The following is a 27,126-nucleotide window of genomic DNA, read 5'->3' as shown; positions in this document are numbered from 1 at the left end:
TCTCCCCTCCCTGTCCAGAGCCCCTCCAACCAGACGAACATGGGAAAATGCATGCTCTTCATACCCTAACACAGTGTTTCCCATACACTATTATGTAATCTTATTTCATTGTAAAGTTGCAACAGCCAACTCACTCAGCTCCTCCTTGCCTCACTCTCTGTTATCAGATCACAAATGAGACAAGAATTACTTATCTAGCCACTTCATGGTCCCTCCGCCTCGCTCCTGACTGCTGTGGACTGCTTTGCCGGGGGGAAAGATGGCAGCAGCTCCAGAGACCAAGCTTTGGTCAGTGGTGATAGTGCCTCGAATTTGGCCAGCACAAACTCACAGCGGGCTGGTAGCGAGCCGCAGCGCTGAGTCTAATCTGTTGTCTAATGGCAGCAACAAAAACTTTGCCGGACTGGCGAGGAGTCGGGCTGTGCTGCTGCTGCTGACTGTGGGTCTGTCTCCAGAGCTGCCCGCTCTCCTCCCGGCGAGGCAAGGAGGTGTGTAGTGGCAGGCAATGAAGCAGAGGACTCACTATGATTCGGGGCTCTCGCTAATGTTAGCTAAATAAATATGAACTTGAAGCCGCAGTTGTGAGTCCTTAGCTTCAGTTAGCAGAAGGCTGAACTATTGGCAACATTTTCTCTCCATCTCTGAAACACTTTGCTGACATGGACAGGTGTTTTATTTTGTTTATTGTCAGACATTCTTTTTGATACGTCAGTCTTCCTCTTTTGGGGTCGGTTTGCAGTGTCGGTGGTTGTTGCCAATGCTGGAATAGCAACTTTCTTTGCAGGATACTCCACCATTAAATCAGGCTTTCACTGAAGGGACTTCAAAAAAACAGGAATGCCCTCTCTCTGATAGTCTCCCTTCACAACCTTGACTTTCTAAAGCCTGAAAACAGAGTCAAGAGGAGGTACAGAAGTCAATTTCTTTTTCCCTCAGACGACTTGAATCACAAAATGCTCCATTTATTATGGGATGATTGCCCAATGATGTCAAACAAAACTGTTTACCCCAGCTTTAAAAGAACAGTTTTTACATTTTGGTGAATATGTTTATTCGATTTCTTGCCAAGCTGAGAAGATGGATACTCTAAAGCTGAACCCAGCAGGCAATTACCTTAGCTCAGAATTAAGACTGGAAACAGGACCAGCCTGGGTCTGTCTAAAGGTAACAAGATTTGCCCACCAGCTGCAAATCAGACTGTGGGCCCATGTGTAAATGTGTGTGGACATCCTGTTGTACCTCAGCCCAAAGTGTTGTGTTCGGTTTGTTGCTTCTGAAAGCAATTTGAGCAGATGGTCAATGAAATTACACAGTATTGTTCAGCCTTTGAAAGAGGCTGAAATTGTATGTGGCAATAAAAATGGGCAATTTGGATGGAAACAAAACGACAAACAAACTTCTAGTGCATCCAATGATTCATCCACAAAGAGTTTTAACACAAAGAAAAATACAGTATGTCCTTGCATAGAGAGTCAGACATCAATCTATACATGCATACAAGATATTTGCAACTCAAACATCGTAAGTGTTTTTTCATTTGCCTTTATTTAAAAAATACAGGGTAAGTCTCTACAAATATCGCCCACAGCAGCAAGGTGGAATTAGCATAGTGCAAGGCAGACGTAGGGCCCAGCAAGGTTCCTGGTTCTTTCATCAGTGCAGTTGAGGGAATGAGTTGAAAGCACTTCACAATGAATGTCCTGATTGAGCCTCTTGGTTGTGCTGTCAGTCCTTTAAAGAGACTGAAAAAAACAAAAAAAAAAAACAGAAAATTATTTATGATCCCAGACTGTTTGCTAATTGATGCTCATTATATATGCTCCTGTGTAAGGCTGATACATAAGAGTGGAATACCTCATTTCTTATGCTTCTTGCAGATGGAAAGATATTCCTTCACATCATCAGGGGATCCCAGGACCACGGGCACTCGCTCGTGGATGCTGGTGGGCTGGATGTCCAAAACATTCATGGATCCTGTGGTGGCCATGCCTCCAGCCTGCTCCATGATGAAGGCCATGGGGTTGCATTCATACAGCAGCCTCAGCTGAACAACAGGAAGCAGAAACAGGAGTGTGATGATACAAGACAAAAGAACTTCTGTGTGGATTTTACTGCAACTTGACATCTGAAATGATTCCAGAATGATTCCACGTTTTTGTCCATTTGTAAAATACCCCAATGCTCACCTTGCCCTTAGGACTCTTGACATTAGCAGGATATAAAAAGATCCCTCCATACACCAAAGTACGATGAACATCAGCTACCATTGAGCCAACATATCGACTGCCATATGGAGCAGAACCATCCTAGAGAAACATTTTAATGTAGAATTTTAGACAAGTCATGTGGATGTTCAGAATTCAAAATATTTTGTAGCCAATTCCACATTAGGCCTTTGCAGTGTACATGTAATGGTGTTTAAAAGCAACAGTGACCATACACAGTTCCCTCATTGCCATTACCTCTGGGTATTTCTTCTTTTGTAGGTACTCTGTCACATCTGGATAAAAATGCTGTGCATAGCCCTCATTCAAACTGTAGATTTTTCCCTTTTTCTTGATCTTCACATCTCTGTCCACCAGGATAAACTCACCAATTGCCTAAAAGAGAAATGCAAGATAGTGACAAACATTACAGAATATGATAATGAATACACATATAAACTGAAATAATGAGCAGAAAGAAGTTTTAATATCATCTATGACAGTAAGAACTTGGTCTTACAGGGTCAAGCATAAAGCAGTTGACTCCCTGACCAGTGGAGAGGACCATCATGGTGGCGCTGCCATACAGAGCATAACCCGCTGCCACGAGGTTTCTTCCAGGCTGCAGAGCATCCTTCTCAGATGGCTCACCATCTGTGGTCTGTGAAACAACACATGAAAAAATGTCACAACAACAGGGAGAGGCATTTTGGAAACCAATACGGTTGTTGACGCTGCCAGTTGGAATGTTGCTGTCTTTGACAAGCATACAGGGCAAGAGGATACAGTTTGGTAGTTTAATCTATAGCAATACATCAGATTTTATATTATGATTACATTTATACGATTTGTGTGTAAAATATTAATATGCAAGGTAATTAGTAACCATAGCTGTCTGAAAAATGTACTGGATTAAAAAGTACAATATTTCCTTCAGATGTATTGGAGTAGACGTTTAAAGCAGCATAAAATGGAAATATGTACTGTACTTCAAAATAGTACTTAAGTCTAGTGTTTACATTTTGTGACGTCTAGCAGTGTGGTTGAAGAAATTAAACACTTCCCGTGTGCCCAGGGTATAGAGGAACTATGGTGGCCTAAGCGAATATGCAAAGGGCTCTGTCTAGAGCTAGTGTCTGATTTGTCCATTCTGGGCGACTGTTAAAACAACATGTCAGATTCCGTGGAAGGGGACCTGCTCTGTATGTAGACATAAACACCTCAATCTAAGGTAATTAACCACAAAGATTCTTATCTTCAGGAGACTATAAACTAATGAGAAATCATTTCTGCCAAAAGAGGCCCCTAAATCCTACACACTAGACCTTTAAGTACAGGATCTGAGCAAATGTACTTAGTTACTTTACACTATGAGACCCTACTTTTATTTTACAGTTGCCAATTTGCAAAACTTTGGAGAGGGCTTTCAGAAAAATAAATGAATTCAGGGGGAAATCAATATGAATTAAAAGTGTTTTGAATCAGCATGCAGATTCATCATTACTAACCTTTTTGTAGATGCCGAAAATTGTTCCAATCGAGACAAGACAATCAATGTTTGAGGAACCATCCAGTGGATCAAAGCACACAATGTATTTTCCCTGTCATTTAAGAACATATGTTATCAGTGTCATAATAATAATACCAGAAAAACATGTGGAAATCTTTAACATAAGGAAAAAGCAGACATATTTGCACAGATATGCATGTATATGGTGTACAGATGTCAAGTACCTGCTTCTCTGGTTCCACAATGAGTGCCCTCTCGTCCTCCTCTGACACCAGCACACAGGAGGTGAATGAGGACTTGATCATGTTGATGACCAGGTCATTGGACAGGACGTCCAGTTTCTTCACCTGGTCCCCTGTCACGTTGGTGCTTCCAGCAATGCCATATCTTTCAAGAAAGGAAAGAGGAGCAGGCCAAAATGATCAAAGCCTAAAAAAAAAAAAAAAGCTATCCATAATGATGCAATTTTAAAAGCACAGTTAAGGGAATGTAATGATTCAGGCTCTTGTTAACTGCCAGCATTATTATTTTTGTTAAAACTAGTGACAAAGGTAAAAGTCCCTTATCTTCTTGACCTCTGGCCTGGGGGTTTGTACACAACATATGCAGGGTTCACCTTTGGCTGGGGTGTTAAAACTGCTTACTGATTCTTACGTCATACTGCGTGTAACTAAAACGAACACTAAAGGCTGATATACAACTCTTATGTCAAACACATTTAAAGGTTCCATATTGTAAAAAGTCAGATTTCCATGTCTTTTATGATATAGCAGGTGTAGATGCTATATAATATTGTGAAAGTATCAAAATGCTTAATCGACAGTGAAATAGACAGTACATACTCAGAAACTGTGCCTTTAAATGAGCCGTTACCACTTCCGCAAAGTTGTGATGTCACAACTATACTATATAAAAAGGCAGAAACTGCTGCTACAGTGCCGCCACAGTCATTTATCAGCTGCAAGGACGGTGCAGAGACGCTAAGAGTGCAGATGTGGATGACCTGGAAATGCTGACCAATCAGAGCAGACAGTGCTTTTTTTTTTTAAAGATATTTTTTGGGCCATTTTGCCTTTAATGGACAGGACAGATAAGTGTGAAGGGGGAGAGAGAGAGGGGGGATGACATGCAGCAAAGGACCACAGGCTGGATTCAAACCTGGGCCGCTGCGGCAACAGCCTTGAACATGGGGCGCCTGCTCTACCACTAAGCCACGAAGAGCAGACATAAAAGGGAGGGAAGCTTAAAGGGACGGGTACTAAAATTGAACGCTTCAGACAGAGCCTAAATACAGGTATATTCAGGCAGACAGTATGAGAAAAATTAACTGCTTTTGAACATAAAAGCATGTGAACATGATCTCGTAGAAACTCCAAATACAAGTATGAACCTGAAAATGAGCATAATATGAGACCCTTAAGAGAGAAAAACTAATGCACTGGAATAGAAACTTGATAACCTAAAAGTATTGGTAAAATAAAAAACAAAGGAAAGTCATCAAATAATAGTAACCTTGATTGATTTATAAATGTTTAATAGGGTGGAAACTGTAGCTCCCTTTCTCATTAATCAGTCCGATGAGACTTTGACAGCCTCATTTTTTCACATGCATACATGTTTCCCTTTTTTTTCCCCACATGGGAATGAAAAGAACTGTACTCACAGGTTAGCGATCCCAGCCTTCCTGACAGCAGTTGAGATGGCTTTGACAGCGGTGCAGATGGAGTTGATCAAGTTTGTCAGCTCACCTGTTCCATGGGCCTTCCTGCCTTCCTCCAGAACAAACCTGGTGAGGGTCAGCACGTTGGTATCGAAGGCTGCTGTGTCAGACATTTTGCTGTCAGGTGTGGGACTGGGACCTAATGCCTCAAGTGAAATAGGTGAGCGTAGACCCAAAGTTAAAAAAGGTGGACTCTAGAACTAAGATAGGGGAAGGAATGGGGGTGTGCAACTTTTCCAACCAATCGGAAGTGTCCTTTTTCACAGTTAGTGGTTGGTTTGATCACTTCAGTAGCTATGGGTTCAAAAGAGCAAAGTTCAAAGATAGTGGTTTGTTTTAAAGCAACAGTGACCTAAAACAGATTTGATCACTGCTCACTGCTCGAGGAGTATTTTTTTTTTTCAGTCTGCACCATTCTGTTCAAAGTTCTGCTATATAAGAGTTAGCTACTTTTTGAATGAACAAAATCACAAAACTGAGTAATGGTTCACTTGAAACTGCACTTAGTCCAAACACAATTGGATCTTGTTTCATTGTACATTCATGGTGCAGAAGTGCATAATTATTCCAAAAGCTTTTAACAGAAACAATATTTATACAGCACTTCATTAATCACTTAGCCCAATCCCCATTTCCTTAGAGCACATCAACAAATGCTCTATGCTTTTCAAACAGTACTGAATTCCTATTGTTTTTGAACTTTCATTTGTTTAGCTTTACAAGTGCCAAGCCATTTATGAGATTTATTTAGCTAATTTAACATACTTAAGGATAAAATATACAGTCACTAACTCTAATAAAGCTTTCCTCACAATAACTCTTTTAGAAAAAAATGGTACACAGCTTGTACTGGATATGACTGACTCAGCACTGCTCTGGATGCACAACCATAACTGCTTAAACATTCCTTCCCTGCATGATCCAGAGGCAAAGTTCAAACCATGGCATTCATTGTCCTTCTCTACTTTATCTTATTTTAAATAGCACCTTTAACATTACATGTGCTCATAAAACAGTATTTTGCAATGTGAGACAGCCATGTTCAGAGGGAGCATTGTTGTCTCTGCGTCAGTGTGTCTCTGCGTCAGTGTGTTTCTGTGTACATGTGATTAGTTTGGCTGTCTCTGTCTGTGACACAACATGAAAGGTAAAAAGACTTCACATGGAGTTACAACATAAGCTTACGTGAAATGTGTCAGAGAGCGGTTGCACATTGGAAAGCTAAAGCTGAACTTTGAACAAGATACCAGGCATGATAACGGCCACCATTATGAGGTAATGTGTAATGGCTGATCACACACTGTTCACAGCTTTTCCAGCTCAATGATAACAATATAGAACTTTTGTCAGTTTTGTAGACATGCATGTGAGTGCTACAAAATTGACACAACTGATTTCAGTTCAATGGGTCCCTTACATACAAACGCATCCACAACCAAAATAGTTCAAATAAATACATATATATTTTTGTCTGTAAAAAACATAACCTACATTTACATGTGCTCCATTTCCCTGTTATTGCTGGTCTAGTGTGGAGTGCAAAATGTATTTCTCCACTGTGTCCACATGATGTCGCCATGCAGTTAACAAGCTACTCAATATAAATGAAGTCTGGGCAAAGATTCAATTCTAAGAAGCAGGTCATTTCCTGTTGTTAACTCTGCTGAGCCCTGAATCAATCCCTGGGTTTTGTAGTTCTCTGCAAATAAAAGCAGTCACTTTCTTTATCCTTTAAACTTTCAGCAACATTAAAACAGCTCTGGTACAGCACCATCTTGCAGGATGCGAGAGTCACCAACTTTTTTTGGGTATTTTTTTAATTTAACAATTAAAATAGTGTGAAAAACAGATAACTGGTTGCTCTGTGTTGTAGAGTGTAGATCCAAAAATGTATCGGGTGCTCTTGGAAAAAAGGAGGGAACTCCAAAATACTGCAATACATTATTGAGAGTGACAATTTGAGTCAAGTCTTTCCTCAATCACCTGTCATTTCTTTTAGACATGCCCCCACTCTCAGGGATAAGCTCATGCATTCATATCTTCCAGCAGATAAAAAAAGCACCTGGTTGACCAAGCCGGTGGGTACTTTTAAATGTATGCGGTGCCCTCACTGTGATAATATCCTGCAAACTAAAAGTTTTGTTGATGTAAATACAAACAGGATTTATAAACAAAGTAATTTTATTAACTGTAACACTACTTTTGTTATATACCGCCTGTCCTGTCCATGTGAGGAAGGTTTTTTTTACATAGGCTGCACCAAAAGACGCCTGAGAGATCGTCTAGCTGAGCATAATTATGCCATTAGAATTAAAAATCATGACTACCCCATCGCCAGGCATTTTAGTGAATATCACAATGCCAATGACTCCTTACTGTGCATTGAGGGCAGAATACAGAGACTTAACCAAAGGGAAGCTTTTTGGATCCATCAGTTGGATGCATTAAAATATCCTGGTCTTAATGAAGATATAGACCTTACATGTTTCCTTTAATGTTTCTGTTATGTTTAATATGTTTATCATATCTTGAACATATGTTGAATATTGGTTCATGAGTATTTTATTAAGTTTGATTGATGTTTCTTATGTTTTGTGTGTTTTTCTTGTTTTCTCATTCTCTGTGATTTATTCATCATGGTTCATTGGCTTCACCTGTCATGTCATTAACTGTCTCATGTGACAGTTTCTTATTGGCTGCTGCTGCTATATAGATGAAACCACACCTTGGTGCATCTGTTTCTCCAGCCCTGATGAAGACCAACAGTGGTCGAAACATGTTGGCTTTTTAATGAGTTGGCCATTATATTAAAGGCTTTTTAATCTAATCTTTCCTTCCTCATTCTCATTTTTGTTTGGAGTGCCTGGATTCTTTTCCTGTTTGCAGTATAGTGGAATAGTGTAGTTAAATCCATGCAGAATATTTAAACAAATACCGTGTAGTTTTATATGGTTTTAGATAACTGACAGGATTTGTCACTGGGGGGAGAAGTGAAGTAAAAAATGACTATTTTTAATGATACACTATAAATAAATACACTATAACTCGTTTAAAAAAAAATGAAATATTTTCTAAAAAAAAAAAAAAAAAAAAAAAAAAAAGATAGTGGATCAGTGGTCAAAACATGCCACTTAAACAGCCTTTATCTAATAGAGAAGCCTGCAGAAAGTTGTGAGAAAGATCCCCCAGAGACAACAGAGAGAAAAAAAAAACATGTAGTATTTATGCTGTGTAATCGATTCAATAGAAAGAAAGACATCATCAATATTTTACTGAGGACTATTCATCACTAAGTGACTCCCAGGAGCACCTGCTGTGCATGTTGACAGCCCTCTGCACATGCGCAGTAGCTGTCCTACTGCTGCTCCGTGAAAACTTACTTCGTTTCGTAGTTAAAAGGGTATAAATAAAAGGAGTGTAAAGGACAAAAAGTAATCTCACGACCGCATTTAAGCCTACAAAGGCTTTTCGACATTTTCAAACTGATACTTTTCCGCCTTATTTTTAACCTCTACATCACCTGAACTTATTACCGTCTTCAATTGTTCAGGTGAGTGGCATCCCATCACTTTGCTAGCTCGCTAACGCAGGCTAACAGGTGAACGCGCACTGACTCAATTAGCTCAGTTTAAACAGAGAAAAATGAAACATGATGTTCACCATAAGAAAGTCAGCTAAGAGTTTTGCACCAGCATCATAGCATAGTTTCATAGTATCATAGTCATCTTCTCTCACCGTGACCACAAGGCGTCAGGCTTAAGCAAAACCCAGCCTTGCTAACTATTGTTTTGGGGTGGTCGAGTCAGTTGTCCGTTTTTAGGAGACATTTTGCATTTATGTCATCTTTAACTACAGAATAGAACTTTGTTAATTTCAGGAACACATACCTGTTTCAGCATTTTCTGTGAGTGTCAAGAGGGGATTCCTTGGTGAATTGCATCTACTATAAGCTAAATGATAATGAGGACTTTAAAACCACCTGCTAAATAGAGAAAGGGAGGGGGGAAAACTTTTGGACTATTCCAGGAAACAGGAAAAACACACTTCTTAGACCAAACCATTCTGTCGTGTGACCCCTTAAGACAAACCGGAAGTTTAAGGCCTATATTTTCACTACCACGAGTCATTTTCTCTTTCCTTTTCATATTTTTTTTTTTTTAGTGTTTTAATTAACTAATGATTAACAAGGAAAAAAGAAAATATTGAATGATGAAAGCCTGAAAACATTATGTATTTGCTGAACCCTCTTGTAGACTATTTGACTTTAAGATACTGCATACCAATGACAGCAACCCCAGGTGTTTATAACTTCACATACACACACACAAAAAAGTTTAACTGCAAAATGCAGTCACCTTGAGTCTCATAAATAATGTTACAAAAAGCATTGATGGCCACTGAAACAACTCCTTTTGGTAGGAAAACACAAATAATAGTAAGATACACAACAAATAGCATTGAGTGCCAAATGGTTATGGTTGTTTGAGTCTAAAAGTGAAGCATACTGTGTTTAGTTATGTGCCAACAGAAGCGATAACACACATCCCCATGGCCTCTGGGTGGCAGTCTGTGTGTAATGAGTGACTGGATGAGGATATGTGAGTATGGAAAATATATTTGAATAGTTTTGTTTATGCAAGCAATGCAATGTTTTGATGTAGATTAATCAAAAAGGCATAAAGCATACATACATTTTAAACCATATAGGCCTATTGAAATTATATTTCTTTGTGTCTTTCCTGATCTCTCTAACCCATTTATGCCTTATCCGTTCGCTCCAGATTCTGTTTTTGTTCCCCAAGCATTTATTCTGTCTCTTTAACTGCAAACTCGACTCTGCTTCCCTACAATGACTTTTCCCAAGTCACTCTGTAACATTCATCTGAGAGCAGCAGAAATAGTACGTTCGGTCACTGTGGCTGACTCTAAAGAGAGCTTGCTAAACTTATTGGATTTACTGCCTGAGGCTTGATGTCATGTGTTCACTCGGGCTTCAGATGAAAATGTCAGTGTGGAGACAGCCTGATTTTGAATGGTTGTCTGTTTTTATGTGTCAGCCCTGTGACCTCTCCAGGGTGTATCCCGCCTCTTGCCCAATGTCAGCTGGGATAGGCTCCAGCACTCCTGTGACCCTGAATAGGATAAGCGGTTACAGACATACCATGCATACATATCCTTAGTGTTACATATGTATATATTTTTCTCTTATATTTTCCTTTTGTGTATAAATTAAATGTTCTTTTCTCTGAGAACTAAAGCCGTTGTGCATTCTTTGCTCTCCTTAAAACCTCCATGTGCTGAGAACAAAAGGTGCTTACTAATGAGAAAGTGATATGGCATTGTAATGTGGTGAGTCACTGTTGTGCACTGAGGCTTAGCCTTTTGCTCACTGTACTTTTTGCAGAATTAACTATAATATGTCATGGCCTAGTATAGCATTTCCTTTATGTAAGCACTGTAAGGTTAGCTGTTATTGACTGCTGGACCTGGGCTGTGAAAGAGGGAGAGTGAACGACTGATGCAGTAGGATGATACATACAGTAAAAGCTTATTATCAAGAAGTAAAGTATGCATAACTTTCTAATTTTTTTCACAGACTATTTCAAAGTTCCAACTGGATATGAAGGGATTGCTCCATTATTGATACTTTTTGAATCGCATTCATGGCTCAAGGCAGTTACATCTTGAGAAATGTGTCAGGTAACTATTACCATTACTTTCCAAATAGCTGAAATGCTAGTTTTACATTTCATAACTTCAGTGTTATATCTAATGCACAAAATATGTCTAGCGGTTTGTTTATAGGGGTTATAATGGAATTTAAAAATTGCATAGACTGAAATATCTCCATCAATGTAAACACACATTCCTTTACAATTTAAATACAGTTATACCTGTTTCATGAAATACATTTTTTGTGTCAAGTATTTGATAAATGAAAAAGATTTCTGTGACCTTTATTTTTGTGTTTACTGGCTAAAATACTTGGGAGATGTCTGTGGTTGAAAAAACCTGCCAAGAATATGGTCAGGCATTTTGAGGGAGACTTGCATGGTAATTATAGAGTGGGTTCAGTCTATGTAGAGAGACATACCATTTAGAGAGAAGTGACTACTGAAAACAGAGTGTCTACACAATTGGTAAATCCTCTTCCGTCCCTCCTCTTCTTGTGGGACAGACTCAGAGAGTTTATAGTCAAAAACATTTCAGTGATAGAAGGAAGACTCCAGACTGGAATACAAACGGTCACTGATGAGCGTACAATACTGAGGTAAGGAAAGAAAACTAAGAAACTAAGGAGAAACTAAGGGCAGAAAGTTTATAGCAATGAAAAACAATGTAAAAAGCCTTGAAGGTTGTATTTTCCATTGCATATTTAGTTTTTTGCCTGAGTAATATTTTTGTTTTGAAGAGTTAAAAACAGTTTCTGAAATATCATGGGGGTTCTCTTGTACATTTAATGTCTAGTTTTGTAGTTTTAAACCTAAGCTCACAATTCAGGAAATTTTCTTAACTTATTTTTCATCACATGCAATTACGTACATTTTTTGGATTTGTTTTTACTCTGAAATAAACTATGTTTATTCCACTGTTGGTCTAACAGCTCAAAGCACTGAGGAGTGTGTTCCTCACTACCTGGAGATTGACTACAGCTATCAGTCGAACGAGGACTACCTCAACTGTGTGGACAGTTTCCAAAACGGCACCACCATTAAGCGGCTAAGCCTGAAGAGGAGGCCCAGAGTGGCCGTCAATAATGTGGATAAAACACCAAGTGGCATTTTATCCAGCCAGTGGCATTCTGCAGAATCCTTGTCATCATCTAGCAGTGATGATACAAGACTACTGGGCATGTCTTCCACAACCAGAGGTCGACCTCCTCTTCCTCCACCTCATGGTTCCTCATTGGATAACAAACCCTCCAGGAACGAAGGGCCGGCAACCTCTCTGATACCTAATGAGTCAAAGCCTCAGCCTGCTGCAAGATCACTTGCTTTACAAAGACAAAGCCCCGTGGTGGAAAAGACCATAATGGAGACCCTTAAACACTTAGATCAGGAGGGGACGAGCCAGCCTCCACCTCAACCCCATCCCCGTCGTCGACTGGCCAGCTTTGGAGGGGTAAGCTCCCATGGGTCTCTCTCCCCCTTCACTGGCCTGGGTGCATATAATCACAACAACAATGGGAACAAGCCTACTGGCACAGGAAGTGATATGCATCTACATCTTAGCTCATCCCTGGGTAGTAGAGGCAGCACAGGATGCCTCAGGCTGAGCCCACAGAGCTCTGGAAGAACCACCCCAGTTACAGGTCTCGGCCCCACGCACCTGCAGCATGTCCGCGACCAGATGGTGGTAGCTCTGCAGAGGCTGAAAGAACTGGAGGAACAGGTGACAATCATCCCTATCCTCCAGGTAAAAATCTCAGTCCTTCAGGAGGAAAAGAGGCAACTGGTGTCTCAGCTCAAGAACCATAGTGACAATGAGGACATAAATGATGAGATCTGGAAGAGAGCATATAGCATGGAAAAGTCTGACATTGAAAACAAGGTGAATAAAGAAGAAACACCTGAGAGCATTATGAGAAGTGACTGCACCAGCCTCAGGGAGTTTAGGCAACTGACAGAAGAGATGCAGGCATTGGAAAGAACCATTAAGGGCAGACATTTGCAAGCATGGCATGGAAAAGGCCCTCTGTTTGAAAAGGCTACCAAGTCAGTTGCAGTTGGAACTGATAAAGATGTAGATATCACCTTGTCTAAACCCACAAAAGAAAACAAATGTGTGTACACTGATCAAGTAGAGACAAGGTCCATTTCAACTGAAGTGTCTGAAGTTAATCTTGGAATTTACACAGAACGGGAAGCAGAGCTCGATGCCCAACAACTAATAATTGGCGCCTTGAAGGAGAGAATTTGTCAGTTAGAAGCAGAGTTGAAAGAATCAGCTCTTCAGACAGAGATGAGTCGGCTGAAACTGGAGCTACAGGCTGCAGGAGCTAGGAACCGAGCTGATAAAGCCTCATTTGCGAGGCCCTCCACTGTGAGTACAGGCGTTGAGGCGAGACCTCACACCGCAAGCCAGGGAGTAGGTAATCACACAGAGCTCCGAGATGCCAGCACAGGGGAGGTGACAGAGGTGAAGACTGTGGGAGTATCTTGTTGTAGACCTGAGCTGAAGAATGTTTGTATAGGACCAGATGTACCCATGAGCCACTGGGAGGTCAGGGAGCGAGTGGAGACCGCGGAAAAGGGCGTTGGTATCCAAATTTTAACAAACACACAAGGAGTTGGGATGGAGATAAAATTATGTGATGCAGAAACCAACACAGTGGTACCAGTGGAGAATCTGGGGTCTAAGAAAGGACAGATTAATTATCATTCAGTGGGTTGTGGGGACTGTTCTGTTGATGTGATCATCTGCGAGGCAAAGGAAGTGGTCTCTCAAGGTATTGCCACAGATCAAGTCAGAGGAGTGGATCTGGGAATCATGGCATCTCCTCAGACAGCTTCTCAGCGTACCAACACTGTATCCAGTTCAGTGTCTCGCTTTACCAACACCAGACATGCCTTCAATGCAGACTCCAGCACTAACACTATCCTAAGTACGCAAGACAAGCACACCAACACCACTCAGATTGTCACTAGGACAGTGTCAGTGGGCCACAGGGTCAAAGACATCAAATGCACCCCAGAGACCTGCACGATTGGTGTAGGAACTGCAGATCTGCCAGGAAGTGCCCTAAAACGAACAATAGGGACACTCGCCAAGGTAACCCGAGACGCTGGTGTTGGATTCACGAACATTAATGAGAATTTCCTGGTGGGACTGAAAACCCGAAACATGGCCTCTGGACCCTCCCATCTACCTGACCCCATCACAACAAGGAGCATCGGGGTAGGGGAGGGGAGGATACGAGATTTGTCAGTTTCATCCAGTACCCCTGGCCAGATTATCCAGCAATCTTCGCAGTCCCAGTGGGACCCCGAGCTGAACCATTACATAGAGAAGATGCATTGGCTCCTCAGGGAGCACGGAGATCTGCTCACAGAGAACTACACTCAGCAGAGGGAAGGGCTTGTCCAACGACACAGCAGCCAAGGAAGTGCCAGCTCCAAGCTGCTCTGCAATAACAAAGCTGCAGCACAAGAAGGAACAGAAGTCCATCCTGTAGATTCTCGGCCTCCAGGTAGCCCTGTAGATTTGGTTAGTGTTAAAGGTACTTGGGGAGTTTTCTTAAAAATAAAAGCATTGCGTGTATCCCTCTCATTTATTGGCATATTAATGCCACCAGATCAGTAGAATAGCATAAGGTACACCATATAGCTTGCTTAACCTTTGCATTATTGGAATGCTGACGATGAAATATGCGTCACATCATTCATGCACTTGCAAAGAAATTGGGGCTTACCGATCAGTTGCTCCATAGTGCCATTAGTGGTGAGAAACTCTAACAGGTACCTTTAATGTTGGAATATTATGATATAATATACTGTATGCAATATTTGTAATGTCATGCTTGTGCTAAACTTATATCCTCTTTCTTTGTCACAGTCAGCAGAACGCTTCAGTCCCCATCTCAACTATTAGTTGATAAAACAAACCCAGGAACCTGCCACCAGGGTGGCAATGATTCAGAGGTGAAAAGAATGATACAGATGTTGGAACAACAGGCATCCTCAGCTCTGCAAGGTAAAGTGTGTGTGTGTGTGTGTGTGTGTGTGTGTGTGTGTGTGTGTGTCTGTGTCTGTGTCTGTGTGTGTGTGTGTGTGTGTGTGTGTGTGTGTGTGTGGTGTGTGCTAAAGTTCATCTTCATGCGAAATACCGAAATACAGTGAACACAAGATATGTAAGAATACTGTCTGTGCGGAAGTTCTCTAGTTTAAAAATATTTGACTTCCAGACCGCTCCCAAGGCCTTGTTTACTTGTGTTAGGTTTAGAGGAAGTGGCTGCCTTTGGCTTGGCAAGTTGACTCTCTGAGGGATACACTTGTAATGTTTGGAATGATATCTGGTTTTGGAGGGCGTTTCATACCACATACCAGTTTGTGGCCGAGGGTCTAAAATTGAATGGCTTCATAGGAGGAGCTGGTGTCAGCGAAAGCTTTCTCTTTTTAAAAGGCCTTCAGATTTCTAATAATATACAAAGCATCAGGAATATATCCTCACCAAGTCCTGCCCAGAATGACCAAGTTGGTGTCTATGTTTCTGTGAATGTGTTGTATTTAATAAAATACATAATATGTTAAGATTGCTGCATTATTGTTTCCAGACAGATCAACTAAAGCTGGTGTGCTGCGATCTGTAATGAAGAAACAAAATGGAGACCAAGGCTGTAGCAGCAACAGGAAGAGCATGAAGTTTATGAGGGTGACCACAGGGTAAATATCTCATGTCTGAACAAATATTTTACAACAACGCTTTAGAACTCAATATCTTAATAATTTCAGTGCATTTAAGAGTAAGTTTAGTATTTTTCAACCTGAGCCCTTTTCCCCCTGTTTTTTGTGTCTAAATGGCTGCTGGGAAAGTAGAAAGAAATAGATCCGCACACTAAGTAACTCGTCTTAGAAGAATTGTAATGCTGTGCAATGTTTTGAGCCCAGCAGCTGTTCCTCAGACATCCCTGACCTAACAAAGTAATGACTGATGGAACAACAAGTTTTGAAATTGGTCCAGTATTGAGTGACAGGGCTGCAGCCGGCAGCAGAAAACAGGCTGCAATGTAATCATTCAGGGCATGTTCGCACTGCCAGTGTATGTCCAGTAGTGGTGCTTGTTTTTGCCACTGACAGGCTCAGATTATTATTTGAATTGTCTGACAATTTATGGTAAGAATTCCTTCTTTTCATATAAGAGTAAGATCTATTTTGTTTAACAAGAAACAGCCCCAAACTGCTATCGCCAAACCCACCAGACTCTACTTGGATAAATAATAATTTAAGCATGTATAGAGCCAGCGTATTTTCACATCTAACTGGGTGAATTACAGGTTTATTTCAACCAAACCAAAGTTGGTGATTGTTGGGTTAGTGGAAAGATGAACCATGTCTGTTTTTGTGAGTTTTATTTTGTTTCTTTCGTCTTTGAATGAAGTATGAGTATTTAAATGGAATCTGGTGACTTTTTCGTCAGCAATTTTGGGGCTGTTTCTGGTTAAACAAAAAGGATCTTACACTTGGGGCACACAGTAGCTCGATGGGTAGAGCAGGTGTCCCATGTACAACAGCAGTGTCCTTGCCGCAGCGGCTGGGGGCTTGATTCCAGCCTGCAGCCCCCCCGCCACCCACCATCTCCAGTTAAAGGCAAAAGCCCCAAAAATTATCTTTAAAAAAAGATCTTAATCTTTAACAAGAAGGTCTGTCTCTATAGGGATCCTTTCCTTAATGTTGTCAGAAACTTGAAATAATAATCTTAACATGTCAGTGGCAAAAACTAGCACTTTTAGCAGATGTACATTGAAGGTGCACAATTGCCTCAAATGGTAACATTGCAACCTGGTTTGCCCCTGCTGTCTGCAGCCGTCTTGCTCAATACTGGGCCAATTTCAAAAGTTGTTGTTCCCATTGGTGGCTTAGGCACAAAAACATGGATCCAGGTTGAAAAATACCAAAATTAATTCTTTTAACTCCTGTGCTCTGTCCTTAGATTGGACCCCATGTCATTTTATGAGCTCTCTGCCAGTGAGAAGGCTAACTCTGAAGAAGTGGAAAAGCGAGGTAATAAAAAATCAAAAGAGGCTTCTCAAGATGGAACGCAAGGAAGAAAGGGCAAAGTTGGATCCAACAAGGGATCTAAAGGGTCTGCAAAATCACATACACAGAGGTAATGTAGTCCAGAAAGTGTTAAGCCCCAAAATCTCAGTAGAGTAAGATTATAACCCATCAGTCTTGATATTTCGCTGTGTCAGTCTAACATTTGAAGGGTACGCTCAGTTTTGAACTCACACTGTGTAACGTGTAGCATTTTATTCCTTTCAGGTGTAAGTTAAGTGAAAAGATGTTTTCTGCTTGTCAAGCCTTAAAGATGCACCTGAGTGATGACACGGCTTTATCCAGCAGGGAATTGGTATGTTTTGTTATATTCAGAGAGCCCGTGAAGGTCACTTTGTGTGTGTGTGTGTGTGTGCGCACGGTTTATGGTATGTCACTGGTTGGGTGTGGAGAGTTGCAGGGGCAGGGTGTGTTTAAGTATGTCATTTAAAAAGAAATGGCTTTGGCATTGAATGTAAGAAGCTCAGGAATGTGTCAGCTCTGTAATTTTCTGTCACTGCAGTTTTCCTTAACTTGAAAAAATTTGCAAGCAAAAGTCACTCCTCACTGCCATGATAATTTGGTAAACAAATAGAGAGAAAGGGAGTTCAAAAGAACTAATTGAAAAGAAAAAATCAAGACAGATTTAATAATGAGACATGCTGACAAACACAGCTCTCAACGTGCCACAAACTTTTTATGGATTATATGAAGACAGATTCCTAAGCCTCTTCCTTTGTGATATTGTGTTGAACATTTTAACAGTGACTTGTTGCTTTGTTATGCTCTTTGTCTTCGCTCTTTCAGTCACATCCTTCCTATTCAAAGCCAGAATTGCTCTGCACACTGTGAATTATGGCAACTTGCAAGGCATATATGGATCCATACAAACACATTGATGTTTTTTACATTCTTTTGTCTCTTGCAGCATGACTGTCTACAAACAATCCAGCAAGAGTGGTTCTCCATATCCAGCCACAAGTCAGCAGCTCCAGACACTATGGGAGACTACTTGTCCACATTTCGGGTCATTTCACCTTTGGTACTACAACATGTAGCAAATATGGCTGATGGCAATGGAAACACGGCTCTGCACTACAGTGTGTCTCACTCCAACTTTGGCATTGTCAAGAAATTGCTTGATGCAGGTAAAGTAATCGTCCCAGAGAAACTAGAGGTCATTATGTATTCTAACAACATTCTGGCTTGGTGTTCTGCTTCAGTGTGTCATCAGTAGTAGACATACTATGCTCCCCTATAGCCACTAGGGGGCAAATAGGCTGAATTGAACAACTGGGTTGGGTAAGATAGGGTAAGATGCATTAAATGGGTATGCAATAGTGAGTGGCGACATTTCATCTGAAATGCTGCATTTTTATAATTTATTCCACCAGAACTGTTTTAGGGTAAACTAGTCAAATTTTTGTCACAGTAAAATAGTGATCTATGTATTTATATTAAGTTGTACATAAAAAGTTTTGATATACATACATACAAACATATGTACATATATATAAATATATAGATCACTATTTTACTGTGATATATATATATACCCAGATACAAGATACTCATTTTTTTAACTTTAACAACAAAATTGGCTACTGTATCTATTTATTTCTGTTGGTTTATACATCACCATCATGTAACAAATTGACTTTGTTCTCAAGGGGGGAATCATCCCCCATCTTANTATACCCAGATACAAGATACTCATCTTTTTAACTTTAACAACAAAATTGGCTACTGTATCTATTTATTTCTCCCAACAGTGTGTTGGTTTATGCATCACCATCATGTAACAAATTGACTTTGTTCTCAAGGGGGGAATCATCCCCCATCTTACTCTTCTATCTGGATCATGAGGTCCTTTTGTATCTAAAAAAAATAGGTGTACACTATTGACTTAATAGACTGGTCTTTTTTTCTTTTATCTTGAAGAGGACCTTTTATGCTAATTTTCAGGTTCATACTTGTACTAGTACAAGCCCAAAATAAATGATTACATGCTTTGATGGTCAAAAATACTGAATTTTCCTCAAACTGTCTGTGCTGGAACTCCCAAATTCACCCTCTGTCTGAGAATGCTCCGTTTTGGCGCCTGTCTCTTAAAACCGCCCTTCAAAAAAAGTGCAGTCTGCTCTGATCGGGCAGCATTTCCAGGTCTTTTGCATCTTGTCTCTACACCGTCATTGCAGCTAGGGGACTGACTCTAATGGAGAATAACAGCCCTTTCTACCATGAAAATCACCAATAAAAGCTTCAAAACACAGCTAGACACGTCCCAACAGGAATCTGATCCAAAATCAGATAAAAATAAACAACATCAGCAACCAAGTTTACACGTTTCTCTGATGTTTGCATGTGTAAGGCGGGACTTTCTCCCATTGAAATGAAATAATAAAAGCACAACCAGAAATTTTCCGGTACAGTTATGATCAAAAATTGGGGATAAATTAACAACATCAGCAACCAAGATTACAGGTATCCTTGATGTTAGCTTATTGGTGCATATAGCAGTGTAGGCTACGTAATGAAGTGGTATGCCTGGAGCACATGACCATATAAAGAAATCTGTCACATTACATTATATTACAATTTATTCAGAATTGCCTGAAGCTTGAGGTTTTTTGCTCACAGGGATACTTTTACATTAGCTTACCTCATTATTTGAAACTTTGGCCACATCTAATGGGAACATCCATCATTGTAATATTATATGTGAGAGAAAATAAGGAAAAGCATAATAGGTCTTCTTTAATGCTGCTGTCTAACCTAAGAGCATTCATTTTAAACTCTGAAGGATAATAAGGATAATGGCTTGTTACAACAGTAGGAGGAATAAACTACATTTTGTTGACTGTTGCATAACCAGCCAAAACAGATGTTTTATTGACAAAACAATAAATACACCACACTTAAAAAGTGCATGCACTTCATCTAGCTTGTACTTGGTAAAATGTGTCATTGATCCTTAGAAGTTCTGCACTCCTACCACAGTGCCCGAAACTTCACTAACCTCTACTGCAGGTGATATAATTTTTCCAAACACAGTTCTTTTTAAAATTAGAAGTAAAGATGTGCTTTCCACTTCTAAAACCATAATGTACTGTTCCTACCTTTTCTCTAGCTTATTGCACAGGTCTAAAAGGGATCAAAGGTTTGGAAATATAATTCAGGTCCAGGCCATTCAGAGGCTTAATCAATATAAATTGAACAGGCAGACATTGAATAAGTGTCCTAATGGAGGAGATAAAGCATTCTTTCTTATTTTTATCCAAAAGCATTGCTACAGCTTTCAGAGGAGATTGGATCTACCTCTGTCTGGTCTAAGACAAGTGGAATAAAAGCATATAATCAGCAAAATTCTAATCCTCTGTGTCACAGATTGATGAATATTGTTATGTTTGCAATGTTAATGACGGAAGAAGCATAACTATTTTATTATGTTGCTCAAAATGAGGACTGGGCTACTATTACCCCATCCTAAAAAGCAAGTTTAACTACATCCAAAACATCTGTGTACACTATAACTGAGAATAAAAAAATAACAAATAATTGAATCCCATTTGAAAGAGAAAGGGAATGCATTAAATGAATTCACAGGATGCCTTGAGTGAGTGTTTTAAACTGCTCATTCGCAGAGTCAAGCTGGAATTTAAACTATGTGGAATTTTAGCTTTCAAAAAAAACATGCCTTTGAGAACTTTTAATTGCACACAGCAATGCAGCCACAGTAATTTGAGGACACTTGGAGCAAGGCTAAAATGTATTTGTATCATTGCTGTTGTGCAATTAAAGCATGGCTTTTGAAAGTGCTAACATTCGTCCATGTCTATGAGTCTACACAATGAATGACCTTTGGTGTAGGACCATTTAATTTGACATTTTCACAAAGATTTTTTTTGTGAAGGTATTTCAGTATAAAAGTTGATTCAGTCAGTGTAGGTGGAAAGAGTTTGCAAATAATGGCAGTACATAAATGAAGATAAAAACCTTTAACTGCCTGACATTTTTCTGCTGTCCTCTCTCCTCCTTCCTCTATTCAACCTGATTGACCACCATTGCTACAGAGGTGTGTAATGTCAATCAGCAGAACAAAGCAGGCTACACGCCCATCATGTTGGCTGCACTCGCAGCAGTAGAGAGTCCAGAGGACATGAGAGTTGTGGAGCAGCTCTTCACAAAAGGAGATGTCAATGCCAAGGCCAGCCAGGTCAGTCTGTTCTCAGGTAATGGTAGTGATTGTGATGTCCTGCAATTCTCTAAATTGTGTCTACATTTTGCTGTGGGAAATAACTACATAATTCCTGTTGCCTGCATAGACATAAATTAATCTAACCAATTATCAGTTCCAAATTACATGTTTTTTTCCAAAATTGTATTCAGTAAGTGGAGAAGGGAGAAAGAGTGACCTGCCTGATTCCACAAAGTTATGATTCTATATTTGACTCACCATCATTAACCCTATGTCCTGTGTTTCACCTCTGTCTTCTGCCACCCAGGCAGGTCAGACAGCTCTGATGCTGGCTGTGAGCCACGGCAGGATGGACATGGTGCAGGCGCTCTTGGCACAGGGGGCGGAGGTCAACCTCCAGGACGACGAGGGCTCCACAGCGCTGATGTGTGCGAGCGAGCATGGCCATGCCGACATTGTTAGACTACTGCTGGCACAGCCAGACTGTGATGCCACCCTGACTGATAGCGTACGTGAGTCATTACTGCCCCTCTGTGCAGCTTCTGTAAATGTGGTGGCTTCAAGCTGTGAAGCTGAAGCATTCCAACTTTGTCTCACATATTTATGAAAGCTGAGAGTGAACATTTTCCATTTAATATGTCAAGGAAACAAAGGCGAAGACGTAGTATAATTAAATCAACAAGTCCTCCAACCCACCAGTGTTTCCTAAATTAGCGGACCTACAGGTGAACGACAGAATAGCTCATATGTGACTGTGAACGGTCGCAGCTTTTAACATGATTGATGACGTGAAACAGTTGCAGTTGCATAAAAGCTACGTGGTTGGGTTAAGGCAACGAAATCCCTTGGTGAATTTTTATGCACACCAATTTGTGCCATGCCTTTTCTGCACCAGTTTATGGTGTAAATGTTTCCAATTTTGTCAAAATAAAAGTTCATCTCCCATGACTTTATTAGGGGGGGTTCAAAGTGCAAGTGTCCCGTGTGGCCCCCGAAATCCATATCTATGAGTACGTTTGTTCCTAACGTAACGTAATGTAACGTAAGGTGACATTTTACGTGACGTACATCACACACATCACATCACAAACATCATGTTACACACACTACAACATACCACGTTAGAATGGTAAAATCACTCCACTCTGACTCTCGGTTTAACACGAGACATGAATACTGATCTCCTGGATGGAAGTCCTTTGCTTGTTTGACCCATCTACCTCCCCTTTGTTCCACCCACCTACATCACCTGACTTTCTCCTTTGCTCCTGTAATAATTACCATGACCACAAGAGGTCAGCACTTGACAAAAAACATAAATGTAAGTTGTAATTTCTGCATGTAAAAATGACCTATGTGGTTGTATTTTGGAGACATACAGTCAGTTAAATATGTGCAATATACTTTGTCCATTTGTAAATGTACAATAAACAACAAAAACTCTGAAAATGTATTTATGCATATGTGTTTACAGGATGAAAGCACAGCCCTGTCCATTGCACTGGAGGCAGGACATAATGACATCGCTGTGCTCCTTTATGCACATGCTAACTTCTCCAAAGGACAGACAGGAGTATGTGGATCAACATTTTCACACTAACACTTAAATTAAGTATACATGTGCATAGTTTTCCAAAAACTTGTTTATTGTGTTTGTGTGTCTTAACAGACAGCTGCTCGTCACAGTGGCAAGTCCCTCTCCTCTTCTGGTGGCAGAAATTTCCTTGAATGAGGTGATGCCCCAAAGCCTGAATAATTGCGTCTTGAATCTTATTCATGAGGTGATTCAGTTTTGAAGAATTTTAATAGGATCAGTTTTGAACTTATAGTTCCAAATTCGTCAAACTGATTCCTTTTTCCATTTGACAGAATGCTAGTTATTCTCCAATGATCTGCATCTTCTAGTGTAGCATCTGCATAGTATAACATTACATAGTGTGTATTAATGTATATTGTAGCTAAGTAGGTAATATATGCATGGCAGAGTATATTTCTATTCTTTAGAGAGTTAATAGTTATTGATGCACCCTGCAATCATATATTATACAGTATATTGTCATCTCAAAGTTTCTCAAATTTTTGGAAATATTTATAATTCCAAAAGAAAATAAGAAGATACAAAAAGTATACAATAGCATCAAACTCATAAAGATGTGTGAGTAAATATGTAAATCAATTTAAAAAAGATCATAAATATCTGCAAATAATCTTGATTTTGTCAATTGTTCTGAGAAAAAAAAACATTAAACCTTAAAATAGGTAAATTTTGTACATTCATATTTTTATTGTAATATAAAAAAGTATGTATTTATAAGTAGATACTTTTGCTGTATCTGTGCTGCTTAATTAGAAAAATTATGAAGCATGATGTTGATATTTTGAACATGTTTCACTTTGTCATTTTACCAAACACCAAATCTACTGCTACATACAAGTACACATAACTGCAGCACTGTTTACTGTTTACACCTGGTACTAACATGTGTCTTGTGTGATCTGATCACAAGTGGACAGCTCTAAATCTGTCTGTTCACACCTGGCATTAGAATGCATCTCCACATGCGTGAGTGACCAGTTGTGATCAGATCTCAATTCCTCACTCTAAACACAACTGAACATGTACATCATTTATGTTTGCAAAGACCAAATGCTTTGTTTTTTTGTAATCTACGGGAGGTTTCTCATGCTATACACACACTTAAGGCTAGTACACATTTCATGATTTTCACCCTGATTTTGCGTCACGGAGACTATCGTAATCTTTTGAGTGTTCATACCTGGCAACGCGTGTTTCTGTCATCGGGAGTCTCGCCAACTGCGTTATGACCTGTGTGTGCACACCACAAGATTTCTCCACCGAGCCCTCGCCGACAGAGCCCCAGATAATGTGGTGACGTCACCAAACTACGTTTTTTAACTTGGAGACAACACATCGTAAAGGCATGGATATTCTTCCCAGTGTTGAATCAGATCTGCCTCCAGGGCCTGGGTCCAAATACAACGCGCTCCCCCTGATCCTGTGGATGCCGCCATTGTTGCTGTTGCTTGCCGGCTTGCTTGTCCTCCTCACATTTCTTCCGTCCTCCTGGGTGCTGACTTGGGACGTATCCCGCCTCTCATTGGCTGATGCTCTTTGTCAGTCGTGTCAGACTTCTCCAGTTTTCTAGCATGCCAGATATCCAGTCCCAGTCGCAGACAAGGGGGCGACTTGCTGGTAGGCTTGTTGACACATGAGGACTAGTGGTGGCAGACTATCTGCCAACTCACCTCCGACCCAAGGTGGCTCTCAAGTTCCTCTGCGACGTCAAAATCGGGTTGAAAATCATGTAATGTGAACTAGCCTTTAAGCGCCAGTTATAGTTTGCTTCAGTGGGACAAACTGCAGGAGATTGTGCAGTGTTTCTCATACACTGAATTCTCTACGGCAGTCTGCCACTACGCCAACATTGACTGTCCCATATTATCATTTTATGTTATATTTTTTACTATTCAAAATGGATAAAATCTTATTTCATCACAGGGCTACATGCAGGGCATTGATTTTCTCATTCATTTTCTCAGGGGTTGGCTCCAGAAGTCAGTAAATCCCCATAGACCCCCATGCTACAGTTTTGGTCCTTAAAGCTAATTTCCTCATTCATGACAGCGGCACAGGAAGTAATTCTCATTACAGCTCCCCTGTTGACATTTTATTAAAGCTGTAAGTTATGCATAATAAAGGGAAGGCCTCCATTATTTTCATAGTTTATGATTCACACCTGTACTCAGAGCTGTCCACCTGTGATCTGATCAGACACATGTCAATACCAGGTGTAAACAGTGCCACACATAGGAGGTTGTGTTGCTGATGGCATGTACTGTAAAGCAATTTTCAGCATTTTGGGAAATGCATGTCTTTGCTTTCTTGCTTAGACGATAAGATTGATATTGCTCATATAGGGCTGTTAAACATGAAGCTAGCTTGGTTCGGTACAGATCGGGCAAATGATATATAGTGTCTTAGCTTTAGAGGTGCCGGTAAGCAGATTTCTTTTTACCTTTAGAATGAACCAGGCTCGCTGTTTCTGCCTTTTTCCTGTCTTAATGCTAAGCTAAGCTAATGGGCCGCTGGTATCAATCTCATCTTCTCATCTAGCAAGAAAGTGAATAAGCGTAATTCATAAAAAGTCAAACTTGTTCTTTAAGTGGAGCCTACATTACTATGGATAGCTCTGACCCTGATGGAGGCTGAGCCAGCTGAGTGTCTTCTCTGCTATGAATAAAGTGATTTCTCATCACTGACTGCAACTCTTTCTCTCTTCAATTTAAAATGTAGTAGTTAATGTGTTAAACATTTACAATGACTTCTGTTAAATCACATTTTATGTAAGTAATGCATCTATTATATCAATTTCAAGAAGAGCTGTTAATTAACAAAACTCTTGACATTGTGCTACACTGAGTAAGGTGACCTCAGGATTGTTTTCTTCGGTTTATTTCTTACCTTTTCTAATGTTGGCTGCTGATCAAGTGAAGCAAAGACAGCTCCAAAAAAGGTACACAGAGACTCTGAAAAGTGTGTTAAAGCTTTTTGTGGAGCACTTATTCTTTCTCTCTACATTCAACAGGTTTTGATTTCAGCAGGTTTCTTGATGGATGTTTTCTCACATTGCTCATACTTAGTGACTCAACCAGTTGGAAAAACATGGCTCTTGAAACTTTCTCCTATTTTTAGTCCGGCAGACACCAGTTTGATTCATCCCTTGACACACAGCTCTCTGCTCCTCCTGTAAGACAGAAACTCCTCGCCTCTCTTGCCGCTCTTTTTCTTTCACCTCACTCAGTCCTTTCAGAAATTCCTTTTGTGTTTTATTGCTATTGTCCTCTGTTTCCATCCTGTCCCCACTTGTTTGACCATTATTCTTTCAGTAAGCTTTTATTGACTATCTCATAAGGACAGCACAGCAAGCATGCTTTATATTTTAAGCATCTTTTCAGAAGGCGGATATAAACGACCGGCTCATTGTTAGTTGGCTTTGTGTCTTGAAATCACAGCCTGATCAAAGTAGGCTTGGCTCCATCTGTGTTCACACCACTGCAAATTAAAACTGAATTTCAGCTTTGAATCAGCTATAAAGAATTGATCAAACTTTCAGAATAACCTGTGCCATGGTGCAGTGCAGGCTGCTGTAATGAATATTCCATAGGAGCTAGCTAGAGAAAAGAGTTTGTGGGGTGATGTTAGAATTAAATGTGGAACAGTAATTTGGTTCTGTATCAGCCCTGCAATGGAGATTATCACTATGTTCAATTTTACATAAGAACACTGATGGTGAATGAATATGTGATAAGGTATAAATTATAAGAAATCGTTAAATAAGACATAGACCAATTTTTGAAGTGTGAATTTTTCCTGTATTTATTCCAAAGTGTGTGTAAAACATGCAGTGACATAGTGAGATCCTTTGCTCTTGTTTTCTGCATGATTTACATTTCGCCTCTTTGCAAAGGTTTTGAAAGCTGTGATTGGGTGTAGAAGATAGAAAGCTTCCATGAAAAGACGGAGTAGATGTATGAAATTATGTTGTCATTCCTCATGACACCCCCCCCCCCCAGCATGTTACTGTGTCCCATTACTGAGAGCATGTGTGACTGAGAGCACTCTGAGTCATTTCCCAGCAACAGCAATAAAATACAATGATATACAAGGTCCACCATCAAAATTTGCTGTTGCCATGGTAACGAGCAGCAGTTTTGAGCAA

General features: G+C 40.1%; 2 protein-coding genes across 2 annotated transcripts; one reads left to right on the top strand and one right to left on the bottom strand.

Annotated features, from left to right (window-relative positions):
• Positions 1-1,526: 1,526 nt before the first annotated feature.
• fbp1b (fructose-1,6-bisphosphatase 1b) lies at positions 1,527-5,611 on the bottom strand. Its single transcript, XM_050053229.1, has 8 exons — positions 5,378-5,611; positions 3,939-4,101; positions 3,713-3,805; positions 2,725-2,865; positions 2,463-2,600; positions 2,187-2,306; positions 1,855-2,044; positions 1,527-1,742 (listed from the first exon to the last, which is right to left on the bottom strand). Exons 1-7 carry the CDS (start codon positions 5,545-5,547, stop codon positions 1,856-1,858), a joined length of 1,014 nt encoding a protein of 337 aa, XP_049909186.1. The 5' UTR covers positions 5,548-5,611; the 3' UTR covers positions 1,527-1,742; position 1,855.
• A 5,433-nt stretch (positions 5,612-11,044) lies between these two features.
• On the top strand, positions 11,045-23,392 carry LOC126395643 (KN motif and ankyrin repeat domain-containing protein 1-like). The gene is made up of 11 exons (XM_050053262.1): positions 11,045-11,134; positions 12,039-14,624; positions 14,990-15,127; positions 15,708-15,816; positions 17,084-17,260; positions 17,416-17,503; positions 18,116-18,335; positions 21,261-21,403; positions 21,693-21,893; positions 22,860-22,958; positions 23,055-23,392. The coding sequence occupies exons 1-11, from the start codon at positions 11,098-11,100 to the stop codon at positions 23,115-23,117; spliced, it is 3,861 nt and encodes a 1,286-aa protein (XP_049909219.1). The 5' UTR covers positions 11,045-11,097; the 3' UTR covers positions 23,118-23,392.
• The last annotated feature ends 3,734 nt before the right edge of the window (positions 23,393-27,126 follow it).

This window comes from Epinephelus moara, chromosome 9 (assembly GCF_006386435.1).
Source record: "Epinephelus moara isolate mb chromosome 9, YSFRI_EMoa_1.0, whole genome shotgun sequence".
NCBI classification, from domain to species: domain Eukaryota; kingdom Metazoa; phylum Chordata; class Actinopteri; order Perciformes; family Serranidae; genus Epinephelus; species Epinephelus moara.
Note: the sequence above shows the minus strand (reverse complement) of the source record. Positions and strands in the feature narration are given on the sequence as shown.

What these genes read in the sequence shown, in the direction of transcription:
- fbp1b (XM_050053229.1), bottom strand. Translation starts at nt 5,547, where the DNA reads ATGTCTGACACAGCAGCCTTCGATACCAACGTGCTGACCCTCACCAGG. An exon ending in AAGGCTGGGATCGCTAACCT is followed by an intron (nt 4,102 to 5,377) that starts GTGAGTACAGTT and finishes CTTTCTTGAAAG; the next exon opens with ATATGGCATTGCTGGAAGCA. An exon ending in ACTGCTTTATGCTTGACCCT is followed by an intron (nt 2,601 to 2,724) that starts GTAAGACCAAGT and finishes TTTCTCTTTTAG; the next exon opens with GCAATTGGTGAGTTTATCCT.
- LOC126395643 (XM_050053262.1), top strand. Translation starts at nt 11,098, where the DNA reads ATGGCTCAAGGCAGTTACATCTTGAGAAATGTGTCAG. An exon ending in TTTATGAGGGTGACCACAGG is followed by an intron (nt 15,817 to 17,083) that starts GTAAATATCTCA and finishes CTCTGTCCTTAG; the next exon opens with ATTGGACCCCATGTCATTTT. An exon ending in TCAATGCCAAGGCCAGCCAG is followed by an intron (nt 21,404 to 21,692) that starts GTCAGTCTGTTC and finishes TCTGCCACCCAG; the next exon opens with GCAGGTCAGACAGCTCTGAT.